Here is a 20849-nt window from a genome sequence, read left to right as displayed (position 1 = left end):
ACACACACACACACACACACACACACAATTAAAGAAAAGGAGGCCATGAATTTGAAGGAAAGCAAGAGATAAGAAATGTGAAAGGGTTTGGAGGAGGAAAGTGAAGGAGTTAATGATGTAATTATATTATAATCTCAAAAAATAATAAAAAACATAAAAGAATTGAGTAAGGGTGAGCGAACTCTTTGAAAGTCTTTTCTCACAGGTTTTGTTTGATTTGCAGAAGTGGAGATCTACACAGTCAGGAGTGAGAGTATAAATGCAATGGGGCCCTCTAAGCCTATGTGGGAAAATGGGAGAAAAGAGACTTGACACGAGTTGAAAGTAATTATCCATTTGATAAAGTCTAGCCTCCTCACATGTGTGCTTAAGAATGTGCTTAGGATAAAAGAAAGCTCATAGGTAAAGGTAGACAGTACCTTCCTTATTTTCTTGGGAAATTCTTTTGTTACTATTGTTATGAAGCAGGGTTTTCTAAACTACATAAGTATATTTTTTGAGCCTTGGAGACTAATAAGTTGTTAATAAATGTTCCATGGAGAAATTGGCTCTTAGTCAATTCAAATATAGTTGTCTGTGACATGCATCCTTTGAGTTTCCCAAAGGACCTCAGAGGGCTAGTAAGGATGCGAAGCCATATAGGAGGAAAGCTTGCTTCTCTTCTCTTTTTATTATCAGAGCTTCAACAATTTTTATCATCAAATTCCTTTTCCTCAAAGAATATATACCGTTAACAGGTAGGTCTCTAGTGAGTCAAACACTGCTGTTTGTACAGAGATGATGTAAATGAAACAGGAGAGCAGATAATAATGATGAACATGACTCTGGGAAGTATGAGAAAGTCTAGCACAAGATGCTCACAGGTAAATTAGCTCCCATACTTCTTAAGCACGTGTGTCCTTGTGTACAGAGGGTAACTTCATGCGATTCACATTTTAATAGACTTCAGGGTTTTCTGTACAAATTGTGTAAGTACTGAAATGTATGCTAAGCATATGCTGTCCTGTCAGTGTCTGAGAACTTTAAACCAATTTTCGAACTGATGAATCCCACGTCTTTGGAACAATGAAAACTAAGGAAGTGCAGATTGGCTTCCATGGCCTTACCGCAAGTCATGAAAATGAATTAGACACATAAAGAAAAGTACAGAATATATAACTGCAGAATCTAACCTAATGAATGTAAGGAAACATATTGATATGATAATATTATTTTCAGTCAAATAATTTATGGCTGAGAATAACCTGTATCAGCTCCTATTTCAGCTGAACTATTTATAGAATGCCTAATCCAATCCTGTTAAAAAGAAAAAAACTGTTCAAAGATCTCAGCAAAGAAAAATATTAAAATAATTATTAGCTTTCTCTGTCTTGGCATTATTGTAGCATGTCATGTTAGTGGTTTGTGGGATCCTTACAGCAAGCCCTGTAAGAGAGACGGTACTGGCACCCATATCTCACAGATATGAAACTGAGCTTATGACTGGAAACGGAGCCCGTATAGTAGTTGCCCTAGCGTGCACAAAGCTCTGGATAGACCTCTCAGTACCGCATAGCTGGGTGTGGAGGTAAATGTCAATAGTCAAAGAACTTGATGGATAGCTGAAGGTTAACCAGAATTTCAAGGTCATTTAGCCTCAGAGTATTCAATCATTTGCAAGGCTATAGAAGAGCCAGGATTTAGGCTCAGGAGCAATTTTAAATTAAATATTCTGTTTCTTTATTGTCACAGAATAATACTTGCATGCTTTGCATTTTCCACTAATTTATAACAAATGTAAAGAATTTCAAGAGCTACTAGAAGATGGCTCATGTTAGAGACCAGTGATGCTATCTCCCTTAGGGGAAAGATAAGGAAGGCTAGAAGAAGGAGATCAAGAAGGGTTAGAAGAAGGAGATCAAAGGAGAAAGTTATGTAAGGATATTTAAGCTTCAATAAATTAAAATTTATTTTTAAACATTTAAATAGTAAATTAAAAATTATTTTTAAAAAATTCCAGGCATAAGTTATGGTCATGTGACATTTACAAATTTCTGTCTTGATTTCAATGCTATGCTCCTGAAATTATTAGTAAAAGGTTGTATTTATTTTTCCGAGGCACTCTGGTTCAAACGGTTGCACTGTCCTCTGAGCGGGACCTCCCATGTGGTATATGCCAGATAGGATGTGAAAGGGATAAAAGCCAGGATTTAGGATTCAGGTAAGAATCCATTTCTTGATCATTGAAATTTTACATGTATCTAAAGATAAGTCCACACCTCTGCCATTGGCAGATTAGAGAACTGTGCAGGTTATAATTTCAAGTAAACTAAACAAAATACTAATAAATGTTTGAAGAAACTTTAAAGCAAGAAGCAATGGGAAAGGTATTTATAATGTTTTTCCCTAGTACAAGGTAGGGATTGGGACCTTATTGCATTTATTATTAATTTACCCATCCACCAACCACAGAAAAGAAATCTTTTGTTACTTTAATTAACAGACATTAGAGAGAGAATAAGCAGTCTGCCTGGGGTGATTTGAGTGGTCACAAGGAAAGGACTTGAGCTCAAGTCCTTGTCCTACCTCTTTGCTCTTGGATAAAAAACAAAAGAAGACTTAAGGTAGATAAGATGCCTTCAAAAGCACCATAGAAAAGGGGAACTTCTACTCATCTACAGAGCTACAAGTTGAAAATTGGTACAAAGTAGAATATGTTTCTAATAGCCGGCCTATCCGCAAGTGGGATGAACACCCAGCGTGAGAACCCTGTCACCAAAGGGATCCAAGAAGATCAGAAAGTGTCAGTTGGAAGATTCCTGTCTACAAAATAACTGAGTGATAACTCACTTGCTAAGAAAGATAACACACAGGTTTTGGGAAGACCTTGATAGACATTATCCAGTCTCCCTGCTGAAGCTGCTGTGGGAATTTAGAGAATCAAGTTGCTAATGATCTGTTTGCATGTCCATAAAACAGGAAAAATTATCATCAATCCAGCCCTTTAGAACATTAAATAACAGAAAAACTGAAGAAGCTTACTCTGTGGAGATCTGTGTAGGTGCCTGAGCTGCTGCGGCCGAAACATTGTGTGTCTGTGCAAGCAGGTCAGAGGTAAGCAGGGGACGTGGAGGCTCTGTGGACTCGGTGCTTTTGGAGACAGCCCACTTCCAAGCCCAGCCTCTGTCTGGTTCACCTTGTGGGGCTGCTGCTGATTCATCCCTATTCCTGCAAGCTCATTTCTCTGCTCACCCTGAGGTGGCGTGGCGTCGAAGCTGACTCATCCTTGATCCCTGCCTGCTCATTTCCCGGGCAGCATCCTGATGTGCTGTTCTCAGGTAAGAGTGCTGTGAGTGTTACTTTGTTGACAATGACACGCCACCCCTGTCATCTGCATCTCTGTAGACATATTCCACAATATTCTGCATTATTCTCCTTTAAAATTAACCAGAGATGTTCTATTCTTTACTAAACTGTTGGATAACAGTTAATTTATATTGTTTAAGACAGAAAATACTTTAGACATATATAACATTTAATTTTGTTGGACCAGCGGATAGTTCTGTTGTAATCGTGATTTATATTCTAGTAAGAGAACTAATTGAAAGGCTAACAAAAGAAAACAGATCCCAGGGAGATGGCTGAGTGGAGAAAACTCTTACTATGTAAGTGTGAGGACTGGAATTTGGATTTCCCCAAACCATGTGAAAGCCGAACAGATGTAGCGAGATGTTAGGATGAACTAAACATTTCTATGATAAGATCAAGGATGAAGGAGGTACTGTGGTCTACACTGAAATAAATGTAAATCTTAACTCAGGTTTTTAGTTACTCAAGGAGATTGCAATCCGTGCCTCACTACTGCTCTGAAAGTTACATCTTTCATTCCTGGACAGATACCTAGGTGAGTGAGGAGAGGTTAATTTTGGCTTACATTTGAAGGGCTCTGTCCATCACAGCAGGGAAGGCATAACAGTAGGAATAGGAGAGGGCTGTTTATCCAGCATTGGAGTTAGGAAGCAGAGGGCGGATAGGAAATGAGTCTGGCTATGAAAATTTAAGATCCTCCCCTTGTGACCCATATCCTTCCAGCAGGGCTCCACCTCATAAAGCCTACACAGCAGTCCAAAACAGCTCCAGGGACTGAGGAGCAAAAGTTGAAACACATGCGCCTATGAAGGGCATTTCACTTGCCAACAACAGCATACAGGCGATCTTATGCTTAGATTATCATAGTTTCCGACTTACACATATTTAGCTAGGAGTAAATCCTTGCTACTTGTCTTACATAAAGTGATTAAAATTTTTTTCAGAAACCCAATATCATAAATGAAATTTCCAAACAATATCCATTTACTGAAGTCCAGCTTTGTTTCAGGCATACAAAATTGAACTTTAAGATGTAACATCAAGAAATTAAGGCCCCTAAGAATAGAGTAGATGGCAGAGAAATAAGTAAGGACTCTACTGAGGCTGTGGCTTTCCTACAAGGCAGCAAAATAGAAACAATAATGTGAGGAATGAATTGAGTTCTCTTCTTCTTATATACCCAGAAGCCATGGGCTCTCAGTCAAGTAGATGTCAATCAGAAACAGTGGTGCATGAATTAAATAAGCTGGTGCATTATTAGTATCAAACACAGTGCTTGCATGTACTATGTATGCTTAATAAATACTCATTAAACATGTTATCAATATAATCAACTACAAAATGGTTATTGCTGTGATTTTCTGAACACTGCTAGTGGTATGTAAAAAGAATCCTAGTGTTTGCTGACTAAATACATACTGAATGGAAGCACATAGGAAACTGAACAAAGTGCAGGGGAGTTTGAAACACTCCCTTCTTTCTCCCTCCCTCTGTGAATTTCCTAGCAGAAAAGCTCTACCTCTTTGATTGCTTCATGTAGTTGTTGTTTTCCATTGTGGTTGCATAAGTATGTCAAGAACAATGAATTGTTCTCTTAACTGCCAGCCCCACTCAGTATAAAATCTTTGAAATTTTTCCATTCTGTTATCACACAGTAGAAAATACTACAGTATTCCTGAGCTCTGCTTCAAGGGTTTGGGACAAACTAGAAAAGCATATGACTGTCAGGTACCTGGATAGCAAACGGTGTTGAGTTGCTCGATGGACACATGTTTCTGAGGCTGCTTAGAACAGATATCATATATTCCCCTCAGTCTTTTGAACTAACAGTTGGATCCCATTTTCTGCCACCATGGGGTAACATATCCTAATTCCCCAGAGCATGCCAATATTCATCTACTTACTCCCTAGTGTAAATCTAGGTACTGTGAGGAAATCAGACAGGTGTAAATCATTGAAAAGACAGCCCTGTATTCAAGCCCTTGCTACCACTCAGTCACCAAGTGTATGACATGTGACATTTAATCTTGGGTCTCAGTTGTCTCTTGTTGAAAAGAGTCCATCTTTGAAATCAATAGCTTTCCAATCAGAAGGGCGTGGACTCAGGTCAACTTCCTCTTATTTGGACATTGTAACTTTACAAAAATGCTAAATAAATTGTTTTCCATGTCTATTTGATTAATGGAATGGATTAAAGAACATCATAGGTTAATTTGATAAGGATCAATGAGCCACGCCCAATACATTCTCAGCACAAAGCACTCCACTCTGTGTCCCAGGTGTGCTCTCTTATAGCTTTGGTCACTAAAATAGGATCATTCAATATCTGCCAAAATTAAAATTGTAATCGGTTATAAAACAATTCTACTTCAATCATATGATGTACAGAAATCAGAACTGCACAGCATCAAACTGGAAAACACCATCAGAAAACAGAATTAGCATACTGAAGAAGTCAGGGAGATGGAACTCGTAAACAAGCAAAACCAAGTCAATTTAACAAAATAGTATAGAGGTCAATATTAAATAAAGACACCAAGTCCATTTGGAAAGCTGGAACACTCCAAACCGGTGACCCTGTACTATGTAAATTAAAAAGACATATACATAGGAACCAGCTTATATATCAGAGGTCTTTTCCCAAATATATATACAATATTACTCTACAACTTAAAAGATATACAAATGAAATTTGAGACTAAATCTATAAATTATATGCATATTTCTTCTTTAAGGTTTCAGTAAGAAAAACAACAATGTACTTGACATCCAGCTCTAAGAACATGGAAGAGAAGCCACTCTGAACACAGGCTCCTCCTGTAGTGAGTTAGATGGAGTTGTAGAATTTAAATTACCCGTTAGTTCCCAAAGAGCTAGAAAAACCACAGTCAGAACCTTCAGGTTTGAGGAAGTGAAACAAACAGTACCATGAAACATCAGCAACCTGGAAGGATGTCTGCAAACATGTCTCTATTCCTGGTCAAGTGTTTCATTCTATTGTTTAAAAGCAATAGCTGGAGTATTGAAAGAAGGAAAGTCATAAATAATCAGTGCAAATAAATATAAAAAGCAAAGGAAAACAACAACAAAGAATGTTTCTTAAGCCTGACCTAATGATCTTCCAACTCAGAATCCCAGAGACGGTACATCAAAAGAAGATGAATCATATCATAAAAACAAACGGAACAATTAGATGTTGTGAGAAAAATACACAGGTTACGGTAGGGTATAATCTAACTGGCTCATAGTGAAGGAATCCCATGAATAGGACAAAAAACAAGGTGAAAAAAGCTGGCCATTCAAAATTAGTTTGAAAATTAATATTTTTCTAGAAAATAATTCTTTCTGTTGCATTTAATATTTTTTATACAATCACAATTAAATGGCTAGGAATCAGACATTTCGATCAAAATGGTAAGGGACTCCTTTTTCATGTAATTCTAAAGATTTTGCATTGTGGTTTTTCTCCTTAGCATTTTAAATTTGACCGTCCTTACATATTCTCTAAGGCAGCCTATATGTTCACTAGCTTTGGTTGCACTGAAGACTTCTTAATCCCATCCCTTAAGAGGAAAAGCAGGAGGCTGCAGGCAAGTCTGAGTGCTAGCCTGGTTTGCAGAGCAAGTTCCAAAGTCGGCCAAGGCTATGTGGGTAGGGGCTGTCCTCAGGCTGTCCTCTGTTTCATCCCTTCAAGTGAATATAATGTATACTAGTATATAATATATTGAAGATGCGAGAGAGAGAGAGAGAGGAGAGAGAGAGAGAGAGAGAGAGAGAGAGAGAGAGAGAGAGAGAGAGAGAGAGAGAGAGAGAGAGAGAGAGAGAGAGAGCATAAGATGAGGAATGACATGTTCCTCAATTGCACCAGAAAGCTGTGGGTAATCCAAGCATGGTTTTCTCTGACAGAAGCTAGAGAGACTGCAGCAGCCTTATCAGAGGTCATACTTTGCTTCCTGAAAAATATGTATTAGTATAATTATATATTTCCTAATCAAAACCAGACACATCAGGATCGGGGAACTAAAGTAAGAAAAACATATGAATACAAATTCCACCAAGAGACACAGAATACGTAAGGAAATTCATTGAATGAAAATTACTTAAATTTAATGAAATAAAGTGTTGGCTCCAAGTGGTTCTTTGGGAAAAGAAGAAAACTATAAATATGTGTGATTGTGAGTGTATGTGTGTCTTTATTGTCATTTTAAAAAGAAATACTCATTCTGTATTGTTCCTAGTGTAAATATACTCTACGACCTTTTAAGACTGCATACATCTCTGATATCAAAATAAATTATGCTCAGAATGAGTTAGGATCTACTGGTCTGCTTTAATTTATCAGTATTTTAGGCTTAGCATTGCAGGTAGGACACTGTGAAAGTCAGCTCACTTTTCCTACCAGAAGGTACTACATTATACCAAACTTATTTCAATCATAAAACTTACTCGTTAATACAGGGACATTCATATTAGAGGAAATTATTTAATAGCATGATCATAGTTTGCATTTGCTTTCTTTTAAAGAATGTTATCATTTTACTCCCTCCGTGCTTCTTTTCCCACACAGACTAATAGTTCTGCAGCTGGCAGCAATTCTGATGGGGGAACTGGAGTTGCTTTCCTCTACTGGGTCTCTAGCCCTCTGCCTGGGAGAACTCTGGGTGCGGTGGCCACACCTGGGTGTTAACTAACCAACGTGCAAACAGAGAGACTCACCTCAGGCTCAGAGACAGCAGCTGCTCCTTGGACTTCAGCAGCTCCCCAACTTTAAAACTGGCACAGCCCAGGAAGCTTCTCTGAAAATAAGAAAGAACGTTTTCCATCAATTCCTGGGATTCTTCCTAAGTTTCTTGTGGTGGCTCTCACACCAATTACACAGAATTCATTATGAAAAGAACGAAATACTGAATCAATTAGCACCCAAATATTTCAATGATAGAAGGACAATACCAAAATAGCAGCTCTGTGGAAGACAGATATTGACCACCTGGAAAGTAACAAGAAGTAAGACCCAGCAGTCAGGACTTTACTGTTAACTCTAATTTCCTCCCCAGAAGAAAACTGGTGTCAAAGAGGGTGCTAAACATTCAGTATTCGGCAGGATGTTCCTCAAATCACTGGCAACAGCAACTCTGTGTCAAGACATGAGAAAATCTGCCTCTTGGAGCTATTTTTACACTGGGCTCTGTGAGAGTTATAAATAGAAAGACAATATTTCTCTCCATCACAGAAGCATTTAGAAGCTTTGCTTCCCTTTGTTGTTATTTAGCAGCGTAGGACAATTTCCACCCACCCGCAGAAATAAACAGCACTTCTGTTATATTTTCTAAAATTAGATTTTAAACATCTCACAACCAGGTGTCACGTTTACCAGTCAGTATTGGGCATCTGCTCTTCAACTCTATATAAAGAGTAAAACTGCAAACTGGTCCTTTCTGTCTCAGGGTTAAATCTTTTCACTGCTCCTGGCTGCTTCTGATTTGAATGGGACATTATGGCATAAATACCATAAGTCATATTTCTCACTTTTCTTGAGGGCAATGGCTAAACATAAAATTATCAAGCCTTATCATCACCTAGCCATTGATAAAGGGCAGCCTGTGCTGTCCCCACAACAGAACAGCAGTGCTTCTATCAGACTTCCTCTTGGGACAGCTCTGTTCCAGACTCTGTCTGAATGCCTGAGACCAGTTGAATGCTTCCATAAGAAAGTAAAAAAATCATTCTACATATAAAAAAGAGGCTGTGTGTGTGTGTGTGTGTGTGTGTGTGTGTGTGTGTGTGTGTGTGTACTGAGAGATTGCTGAAAACTTGAAATCCAGGTTAGATTTTTTTCTTTTGGAATGTGTAGGTGTGTGGGCTGTTATGTCATGCTTTCATGTCATGGGGTGAGCAAGGAGACCAGGAGAAGGAACAATAGTCCCTGGGAAGAGAGTTACAGTTGTGAGCTGCCCTGTGCATGCTGGGAACCAAGACCAGGCCCTGTGCAAAGTCCTCAGTCATCTTTCAAACCCCAGGTAAAAAATGTAAATCTCTTTTGAAAACGCTACCTTAGAGAAACAGGTACAAAAAAGGCATAAAGACAGACATCTGAAAATACAACTTGGCTTTGAAATTGTAGACAACTCTAATAATGTTAGCACCAACTAGAAAAGCTGGAAGTTCAAAACACTTGTATATGCGCTATTGGCTTACAAACAATTCTGCCATGTTCTGCTCAACAGCTACCTAGCAACAGCTTGAGTCATCATCACTGCCTGCCACCCACTAGGTGCCAGCCAGGTACAGCAGTGGCAGCATATAAGGAGGACTGCTTGATACCACAACCCCTTCCTCCCTTCTCTCCCTCCTCTCCCTCCTCTGCCCCTCCCTCTCCCCTGGTCCCTCTCCCTGTCTTCTCCCTCCCTCCTTTTCTCTCTCTCCCTATGTATTCCCAGCCAGCCTCTCCTCCTCTTTTTCTCCTCCCCGCCCCCCCCCCATCTCTACCCCTTTCCAGGTCCCTGCTCTCTTCCCCTACAATGTATATACTAGGTCTGTCTCAGGGAGACACCTCAACATCGGCCAGCCAGGTACTCCTCACTCCCACCGCATTTATATCACTGCATTATATTTCATAACACGCACCAAGTCACCAAGACCTGGAAATTCTGAGCTCATACTGTTAGGGAAAAACACTGGGTGAAACCAAAGCAAGTAAGGAGCAAGGAAATAAGAGTGAACCGAAGCTGAAAACCAACGCAGGGACTTTTCAACACAGAGCCTGAGGACTGTTAAGAAGGGCAGAGGATTCAGCAAGCCCTAGGCACCAACTTCTCCCACAGAGAGCCCCTGGAGCGGGCGCTGATACTCTCTGTGGCCCTCTATTCATCGCTTATTTTCCTCCATTTGTATTGAACAGGAGCTGACATATTTAAATGGCTTATCTTAAACCTCCACAAATAGTTGAGATTTCAAGTTCGACAAAGACACTTATTTTCTCTTATCTCTCCCTACTGAATATACACTAGACACAAGAACAAAATGTTAACTGACACTGATGGACCCCCCGCTTTCAAGGAAGTGACTCATTTATTTGTTTTTCAGACATCTCCATGAATCAAATAGAACTCACTGAATAGCATAGGATAGCTTTGAATGTACAGTTATCCTCCTGTCTCAGCCTCCTAAGAATAGTCGCGTACCAACCGCGACACCCAGATAAAGTTATTTTAATTCATGAAGGAGACAAGCTCATTCTGCAATTATTTATACATCACTGTAACTCACAAAAATGAGAATAAATGAAAACCATCCCATATGGATTATATAGCAAAATGTCATTCCACCAATTTGCAATTTAAATCTTTGTAAATATACATTTTGTTATGATTTTTAAATTATGCATATGTGTTTTGGGGAATGGGTATATACATTTCCCAAATGCAGTGAGTGCAGGTGCCCACAGAAACAAAAAATGTGAAATTCCATGGAACTAGAGTTACAAGCAGTTGTGAGCTGCCATGTGGAAGTTGGAAACTAAACCTAGGTCCTCTGAAAGAATAACAGGTTTTCTTATCTATTTAGCCATCTCTCTAGAGCATGTTATAAACTTGAATGTGGTTGAGCGGTGGTGGCACACGCCTTTAATCCCAGCACTTGGGAGGTAGAGGCAGGCGGATTTCTGAGTTCAAGGCCAGCCTGGTCTACAAAGTGAGTTCCAGGACAGCCAGGGCTACACAGAGAAACCCTGTCTCGAAAAAAAAAAACAAAAAAACAAAAAAACTTGAGTGTGTGTGTGTGTGTGTGTGTGTTTTGAAATTGGGCACAATATATAAATATTTTATAATTATATTTATTATGTGTATATGTATTGATTATATGTTTCATTTTATCTTTCACTGATAATTAGTGGTTTTAACTTAAATTCTTATATTCTATTCCATTCATTATTCACTTTATAACAAAATTCTTAACATTATAAATTTCACAAGTCCCCTAACTTTCTAAGCTTGTTCAATGTACCCTTGGAAATCATGTACGTCTGGAGGAATGTAGAATAAAGCAAACATAATAACATGATGGTCTTTTAACTATAAAGTAGCAATCGTCCCAGACTGGAATTCTTCAGCCAGATGGACAGACAGGTGGAATGGCTATTTTTAGGCATGAGCTATGGACACGCCATAAGGCACAGCTGCAAGCAAGCTTGGTGACCACGACCACTGACTGTCTCTATCTGCTGGACCAGGAGCCCCTTCACAAGCAGCCCTTTGACTGATCAGTGTCAGAGACAGCCCAATAGAAACAGAGGGCATGTACACAGAGTGCCAGGGACAATAACCCTGAGACAAGCAGTCCCACTGCAACCGTCAGCCCAGGCTTTATCTCAGAGGACGCTGTCAGAGCTTCCCCAAATAAGGCACATTGAATCTTAGTATTGCTAATGGCCTGATAGCATGCCGGCCAAATGAAATCAGGTTTTCAGTTACAAAAGTTTATTTTATTCAAAACCTAATTTTATCTAGGGAATCCATGTTGGATTAAATGGAATACCTAAATTCCCATTTTTGGTTATTTTTCTTTCTCTATTTACATTCTAATTAGGATATAAAATCACTTTCCCCTTCGCTCTCCTCCCCCAGACTCCATGCCCCCATCTTCTAATCTCTCTATCCCCAAACTAGAACTGATAGCTTCTTTATCGTTGCACATATGTATGTATAAATGTATGAATGTATATATGTATGTATGTATATATGTATGTATGTATATATGTATGTATGTATCTATATGCATACACATACATGAATACCCATGAAGAGGGGAAACCACATAATGCTAATGCAAAATTATAGTGATACAGAGTTATATTTGTTTATATATGTATATATATGTATAATATTCATGATCTGTTATTACACCAAACAAGAGAATATATCTAAAACAGATAGTAAATTTCACAAGGCCACTAACTTTCTAATCTTGTTTTACTGACATTTTGAAATCGTGTAGATCTGGTCTGGATGACTTTAGAGTAAAGCAAAGTATATATGGCATGATATTATGGTAGTCTTATTAGCCATAAAGTTACAATTTCCATACGTATTTACTATTATGTATTTTATATTTAATATATGGGCAAATACATGGATACGGTATATAACTGTGTGTGCCTGTGTGTGCGTGCGTGTATGTGTGTGTGTGTCTGTGTGTGTGTGTTTGCTGAGCTTATTTTTTTATTTTTGTGGTTTCTGTGCATATGGTTTCAGGGTTGACCACTTTGCACTGGACCTCCAATTAGAAAGCCCATCCTTGTAAAAGTCTAACTCTCTAGCAGGAACAGTCATTAGTTGTCTGTAGTTCTCTGACTAGGGGTGATAGCCTGTGAGACGTCATATTAGCAAGATTGGTGATCTGTCATTGCTCAAGTCTTCTCCAGGGAACATTTTTAAGACAGGCATCTACAGAACAGAATTGGTGGTCCTCCGGCTCTTCACAGTCTTCCTGCCCCCTCTTCCATGATGTTTCCTAGGGTTCTATTTATTCATAATAGTATATTATGGTTTTACATTGTAATACCAAACAGGATAACTGCCAATACAGTTACATTCTATTTTTCTAATATTGTTATTTGTGTTTATTTCACCTCGATATAAATCAACATAGGATTTATCCAATCCCCAACTCCAAATTAGAGAACAAAACATCCACCTATGTGAACACTCACTGGACACATTGGAAGAGAATGAGTTAGAGCAAAATCAATTTTCTCTCTTTCTAAGATCTGAATACCCACAGAGAGCAGGGAAATCAGTACACAATGCACAACAATAAGGATGCAGAGCATCATTTTGAGCATAAAGTGATCAGCACAAACCATGAGTAGCTCAGTGAGGGAAGCAGACAGCGCATTATTGACACTAACACAGGGCTCAAGATATTGCACCCATGGGTCTGGGGCCTTAGACCTTTAGATGGGTCTTCTGCCCATCTAAAATTCTATGAAAAGCTAGAGTATTTGAAGGAGAGGAAAAAGAAGAGGCATAGGGGAATTAAAAGGGAAGAAGGGGGAGAGGTAGGAAGGGGGAGGAGAGAGAGAAGACCTGGAGAAAGAGGAAGGGGAGAAGTGGGTAGGACAAGGAAAGAAGAGGAAGAGTAAAAGGATTATTATTATTTAGTTGAAAAATATTTGCAGTACGAAAAGAAAAATATGCATATTCAAAAGAAAAAGTTTGATTCAGAAGGAAATCTAAATAAGATTTTAAAAAAGAAGATATAAAGGATATGAAGTCTTATGCAGTTACTGCTGTTGAGAAGATATTTCCTATGATTCAAATTTGCTCAGATTTGTTTTAGGATATGTAAGGTATTTACAAGAAGGTCCAACTCATTGACAAAACTGTGTGTAATCAGGGTGAAGAGCTGAAGAAGTCCATAAGAATGATGTGTCCTGTACACAGCCGCAACAGATAACATTCAGGAAGCCATATTGGACCAGGTTAGAATGTAAAAGTACTTAGTCTCTGTAATTGCTGTCTCGGAGGGTTATTGCCTCCATCTGGTAACCTAGGCTTAGTCCTGCAAGCTTCTAGCCTCGGTACAATCTAATCTAGGCTTCTGAGATTTGCTGCTGAATAAGCTTACTATTTCTTGTTCTTTCTCAGCTCAGGCTGGCTGGCTCAACTCAGGTGTTCTGCCTCAAACTCCTCTCCACACTTACTGACTTGATCTGGCTCCTCTCAGCCTCTGAATTGCTGCTCTGTGTGTACTCAAAACTAACTCTGGCAATCTTTTCTAATCTTCTGACTTCTTCTCATTCCCTTGCTCATTCCATCTTTAACTGTGTCTAACTTGTTCTCTCTTCAACTCTGTAAAACTCGCCCGGTAACACTGCCTCCATCTCCCTATCTGGGTTGCTCTGCTCTCCCTCTCCACTCTACTGTACAGTCTCCACAAACTCTACTGTATGCTTGGACTATATTATCTTCTTCCTCTACCCTGTCTTTTCCATAAGTTTCTTCCCTTTCTTTTCTCTTCTTCTGAGAGTTGGGAACATCCTATTTTGTCAAATCTTTCTCTGATTCGTCACTTTGTCTGACACTCCATTAGACAGCATTTCCAAACATGAGTGCTTCTTTCTACAAACTAACTTTACCTTCATTGTTTGAAATTAAAGATAAGTACAAAGAGCATGTCTGTATCCTAGCCACAGGGGTTAAAGCTGTGTGCTAGTGGCTGTGCCACACCCTAACTAGAAACAGGTCCAAATATCCAATATCCTGTAACACTGGAATTCTAGTCTCTTGATTCTCTGCCAAGCATCTTTTTATCCACAGTATGTTGTGCCAAGTTTCCAGCACAGATGGTAATTCCTATCCTGATAGATCTTTTGTTTGCACAGCTTATAACTCTGACCTTCCTTCCCTGATCACAACAATACAACACTCACAAGTATCAGCCTGGGGAACATGATCATTAAAACATACAGCATATCATTTCAATCACTCATCTGGTTGGAGAGTAATAACCAGAATATAAAAAGAGGTTATCAGTGGTTATTCCTGAAATCTCATCACAGGGAATGTGAGACCAAAAGTTTATTCTTCAGTGCATTGTAGGGACTTGGAACATGTTGTAGATAGACAGAAAGCTCATTAGACTTGAAACTGTATGCTATATGTCCACAATGGCTCCACCGTTCACTACTAAGGAACACAGCCTAGGTACCACGACTGTCAAATCTCCACCAGGAAGCTCATCTCACAAAGTCTTCACTCAATGGCTATTCCAAGTGCTACACAGAGCTGTTTCTCTCAAAGGGGTTATCTACTACTTTAATAGCTTAAATGTGACTACACCAAGTGGAGGGATCCATAATTTAAATGTCCACCTGGTTTAGAAGACTTACCGTGAAGAAAGGGAGCACTGACTACAACTTTCATACTGAACATATTTTAAAAATATATTACTTATAGTGAGTTAAATAAAAATATAATTTAGTCTGTTTCTTTGAAATGTTTAAAATATGGCTATTGGACATTTTTAAATGACTTATGTTACTCATTTCATTTTGACTGGACACTGGTATATTGCAGATTAAATGTGCTTATAAATGATACTTTGACCTATTCTTACAAAGTCATATACAGAATTGTTGGTATAAATTTTGAAGGCCTTTGAAAAGCAGAAGTTGATATACAACTGTTATAAACATGTATGTTTATACATATATGATATACACAAACATACATATATAGATATATAATTAGAGAATAAGACAATTTTATAGCCTGGGCATTTTTTCTTCACTGTCAACCATAAGAAATATGTCCCACCCCATTGTAAGAACTGTTAATACTCAAAACAGCATCATTGAGATTATTAAGAGTTTATGAATAGCCTCAAAACTAAACAGTACTTTATGCTAGGTTTTTTGCTAATGAATTACATGTTTGTTATGAATATAGTCCAGAAGGTTTAAGGATACAAATTGGTATCTATTTGACTAAGCCGTCAGGAAAATGCTTGGATACATCCAGTAAATGTTGCCTAAGTGTGCTCAGAAATGAATGGAGCATAATAGTAGGAATTACACTTAAAGGTTTTAGCTCATGTTGGAATACGTGTTCTCAGTACATAGTAAGGACAGAGTCACCATGGGCACTGTCTTCTTGACCAATAACTTAAATGCTTAGACAATTTTGTAGCATTCAAAGAAATATCTTGAAGATTGGTGGGATATGTATTAAATGTGTGTTAAATTTTCACTGTACAGAATAACATAACTCAGTCTGTCAGGAACTCAAGCTATGTTGACTCCTCCTTATTTAAACCCATTCTTCCTGTGTGTGGGATTGGTTCAGCAGTTACATTAGGCGATTTTCTTGAGGGCTCATGTCATAAAACACATTAGATTTTCTATATTAGTACGGCCATTTCTAGAGTCTTCTGTTTTGTCTATAATTTGTTCTCTTATGGCTCTAAAAGCAATGTAGACCAAAATGGATTCCACTTTGGTATTTTAATAAATAATCGTGATATAAAACTATAAGTATTGGGCTGAGAAAAGTCAAGAAGTCATGTTTTGCCATAAGTCCAGTGTCTAGGAGTGTGGAAAGATTACAGAAACCTAATACCCACATTTTCATTACTGGTAATGTTTTTGTTGGTTTTAAGGAGATACTTTTTCTGGACTCTCCTTTAAGGACTCAGTTCCTCTCAGAGACACATAAAATGAAGAAATCTGAGCAAGACTTTGCAGGTAGTTTGCTTTCTAAAACTGAAAGAGCATTGTGACCTAAAATTTGGCACCTTATTCTTCCAAGCAGGAAGATGAGGAATATGATAACCAATGTGGTCAGATTGCACAACACCCTATGAAAGGAAGCAGAGAAATGGATAGTCTGGTGTTTAAAGTCATTTTTTTGTGCTAACAGCACTGGGAACCATTTTCAAGATAAATAAAATAAAACCTAACCAATTACTTTAGGTCAGTTTATCAATTTATTCAACAAATGGCTTACTGACTGGTACAACATCCATGTCACAGAATCCCAAATAAGACTTTTATTTGGGACCAGGAATTTTAGCTGAGTCTTTACCAAAGAATATAAATATAATATCAAAACTATCAAATGCACCCCATCTTAAGTACAGAGAGTCTCCCTCATGTACTGGGGACTTTCAGAAAAATCCTGAAAGGGAAGAGGGTTTACCAGAACTGGCCAAGCATTCACTCAGAGATGTCCCATTAGCAAAAATGTAGGCTTCTAATAGGAAAGGCTGGAGTTTCAGTCCTAGGAGCTAGGGCTATTCCCTAATTTTTCCCAAGAAAATATGTATATGTCCAAGGCTAGAAGAGTTTTGTCCTAATCAAATGGATCAATTGTAAAGACCAGAGATATCAAAACTACCATCCTCCAGGAAGCTCTCCATTGGGAATCATGGGCAATCTAATGTTAAGTGTCATTGGGTCCTGTACGAAGGGATAGTCCAGAGAAAGCTGAGCTAAGAGAGGACACACCAGTGAAAGTGCCTGTGGGACTTTGATGTGACATGGTAAGTGCATAGTAAGTGCATAGGAGATTGATGATTTAGTAAGTGCATAGTAAGTGCATAGGAGATTGAGTGGGTCAAGCAGTGGCACAGAATGGGGTTCATCTGCAGCCACATGTTTAGAGTGAATTTCAGCAATAAGAGTTCAAGGTAGGAGTGGGATAGGACAGTTAAGTGGCTGACCCTGAGCCATAGCTGACATAGCCATAGGGAAGTGTGGGTCTCTGAATCACCTCCACCGGACAGCGGCCACTTCTGTGTTAGTCTCAATGAGGACTCTGACAAGTGTAAAAACCAGCAAACAGGACCCTGCTCTGACCTTGGCAGCCCCTGTCCCTTACTTTTATGTCATAGCCTGAGCTGTAAAATGGGAATCAACATGTTAAACTTCCTGCAGGGCCTGGAGTTACAGAGACATGACTGACCAGGGAAAAGGTGGGGAGACAGGACCGAAGAGAATTAAATCAGAAATTCAGCATTTCAAATAAATAAAATGGCTCCCCAACAAGTAGGAAAAACATCAATAAAACTTAACACATTTAAGTAAAGATATTATTGGATCTAGAGCTGTGGGGAATTGAGAACAAGAACAGCTTGGGGATTAGAATGGAAAATTAGACCAACTCAGTCCTTGAACTTCAGTAAATAAATGAAACTCTTTAATTAACACTGCATTGGTTATAGTAATGGATTTGGGGTTTTATGAAGGATGCCTAAAAGGTCTGATAAGAACATGTCTCTGTAGCCTTGTCTATAAGATGGGGGTGTTGTTGGTTGAATGGTGATCGTAAACCAGAGGCAAGAACAAGCAAGCACAGAGTAGCACCCAGATTCAGCAATGCCCTGGTTGTGGATCTTCCCTATCGGGGAAAGAACTTTCTGGGAACATTGCAAACTGAAGCACAAACTACTCATGTCATCTGAGAACCCACCAACACTAGACTAGAAAGTCTGAGATGGGTTCGAGGTAGAAGATGAAAGCCAATGGTGAAGATTGAATTCATCCATGGAAGTCTTTCATCTTGCCACCTCCGAGAAGTTCTTGGAAAAAATGAAAGAGAAGAAAAGCCCCACAGCCCCTCCCTTCTCCTTCTGCACTAGCAGGTGCTCTGAGAACTGGCTTTCTGCTCACTTAGCTTTCACTTCGGTGTGTGCTTTTGAAATATTCCCTTGGTGTGTCGCCAAGTGGCTGCTTTCAGTGAGAAGAAATGAATAGCACATAGCCCTGTGCTCCTCTCATTCAGTGGAAGAAGGCTGTCAGGTCCCTGAAAGATTTCTAAATAGGCCTTCAGTTGCTTCAGCTATACTCATTCTACTCCTTTCTGAGGGAAGAGGCCTCAGGGATTCTGCTTGCATGGCTGTCTCTTCAAATTCTGCCACCTCCAACTCAAGCTTTGTCTAAGCAGAAAACATGAGTACCCCTCATACTCTCTTTCTCTTTCAACTTCTGCAGGTTACAGACCCAATGCTTCATATGTTTCAGGCAAACTTCAGTGGGGTTTCACTCCTACAAATAGTAGCCTGCTGCTAGATCTGTGTCCTAGCATTTTAACGGCAGAAAGCACCACCCTGCCCTGACCAGTTCTCTGCTGTTTTCTCTGTGATGCTGAAGCCAACACGTGTAATTTCCCTAACCTCTAAGAGTCCAGAAGTGCCGACTTAAGACTTGCAATTCAGCTACCTGTAGCAAGCACAATGTCCCTACTCATCCCTCACCATCTAAAGTAAATACAAAACTCTTTTGAGATAAAAGATGAATTCTATTCAACTCATCAACCAAAGACCGGTGACTCCTCAAATAGTCACACTTTTCTAACTTAATTGTTTTGTTTTGTTTTGTTTTCAGCTAGCAGGTAGGCAGAAAGTCAGAGAAAATGCAAACCATTAACTTACAAATGACCTGTGTACCTTCGGAAATATAGGAAGCACCTACCGCAACTTCTGGCGGGGGATCCTGGTGTTCCGGAAGGACACTGGTTCGAATCTATGGAGAAAAACAAACATGTCCTATGTGACTTCCGGATAGAAAGTTGGGAGAAGTTTCATGCAAGTTTTGGCCTTCTGTTTTCTTCATCTAATAGCAATTCAAACAGCTGAGTTAATCATCAATGAAAAAGACTGCGCTCCATATCCACTGCAGTGCAATAAACCTGTCCTTTTACAATTCTAAAGTTTCCTGACTTTCCCAGTAGGCAGGGCTGCTTGATCTTCACCCATCTTCTTGTCAGAATCAGATATCTGGGACTTAAGTGAGCCATCTTTTATCTCCTCAAAACTCAATTTATATTCAGTATTACAAGGGAGTGACAGAATTGGTGTAGAGAAAGTAATTTCATGCATACTGGATAACTACTCTCTGAATGAGAGCTAAGACCCAGCCTCCTTATAGAAGATTCCGTTCCTGTGAAAACTCGGGGCAATAGGATAGGACAGTGACATCTGAATTAATTTGAAAAGTAAGTTTCACTTGATGGGAAAAGGGTCAAAATGTGTCAACAGAATCACCTTGTCACATGAGCATTCTGCAGGATTGAATTAACTAGATAGATACACTTTACCGACTGGTGGTCATCTACCCTGTTTCCCACTAGAGTGATGGGAGCATTTTCAAACTGTTTGTGCTCAATATTGTTACTGGATTTTTCTGGAATTAATATGTAGCTACTGAGCCTAGTTTTCCTAAAAACAAAGTATTCCAAATGAGAAAGAGGGAGAGAGATTAAAAAGGAAGGGAGATGAAATAAGACTGGTATAACAGTTTGAAATAAAGATAAGGTAGAACAATTGAATGGATACAGAGAAATATCAAAGTGAGCCTTACTTAATTGGAGAGCAAGCGGTGGCTGGGAGAGATGGGATAAATGAATGGACTGCAAGTAAGCTATGGAAAACTTTCTGTGAGGTCATTCTAACAAAATCTCTTTAGGAAGATAGTCCTGTGAGTCCCGGAGGTTCTGATATGCCTGTGTATACCAGGGCAATGGTCCCAGAGGACAGGACAGTTATAATATCCCTAGCAGCATCAAGGGGTTTCATGCAGCTTCTGTGACCTGCTGGTCTTCAGTAGTTCCCGTCTCTGGATAAACTCATGAGGTATAGCAGAGCACCCCATTTGATTCCAGCTCTAGGATCGTTATCTCTTACGACAGGCCCACTTCTACCGCCTGCGTGATTTTTCGGTCATTGTACCAATAAATTATTTACCAGTGCACACAACGACAGGAAATATCCTAACAGATTAGGTAACACAGTTAATAAACCATACTCTGCTCAGAATACATGGTGGAAGATTCCCTTGCTAAGAGTGTGGTGGCTTGGTGGCTGCACAATTGTTACTATTGAGTTCACTATTCAGTCTCATTATCTGAGCGCCATTAGCTACCCTCAGAAGATGGGAAAATTGTGTAAATATTGAGCTGTTAGGGACCATGGCAAACACACACACACACACACACACACACACACAC

General features: G+C 39.2%; 1 protein-coding gene across 6 annotated transcripts in view; it reads right to left on the bottom strand.

The window, feature by feature from the left end:
• The window catches only part of Inpp4b (inositol polyphosphate-4-phosphatase type II B), a 751408-nt gene that overhangs the window by 240670 nt on the left and 489889 nt on the right, over window positions 1-20849 (bottom strand). For 3 of the 6 annotated variants that reach the window (XM_021220101.2, XM_029532468.1, XM_029532469.1), the window contains exons 8-9: window positions 19316-19366; window positions 8065-8144 (exon numbers count right to left, since the gene is read on the bottom strand). In XM_021220101.2, the coding sequence (XP_021075760.1) occupies window positions 8065-8144; window positions 19316-19366 (131 nt within the window). Of the gene's footprint in view, window positions 1-8064; window positions 8145-8298; window positions 8457-19315; window positions 19367-20849 lie in introns of those variants that run through there. The other 3 variants (XM_029532470.1, XM_029532471.1, XM_021220100.1) reach the window with 3 other exon arrangements.

This window comes from Mus pahari, chromosome 20 (assembly GCF_900095145.1).
Source record: "Mus pahari chromosome 20, PAHARI_EIJ_v1.1, whole genome shotgun sequence".
Classification (NCBI taxonomy): domain Eukaryota; kingdom Metazoa; phylum Chordata; class Mammalia; order Rodentia; family Muridae; genus Mus; species Mus pahari.
The sequence above is the reverse complement of the archived record's forward strand: the minus strand, read 5'-3'. Positions and strand labels throughout refer to the sequence as shown.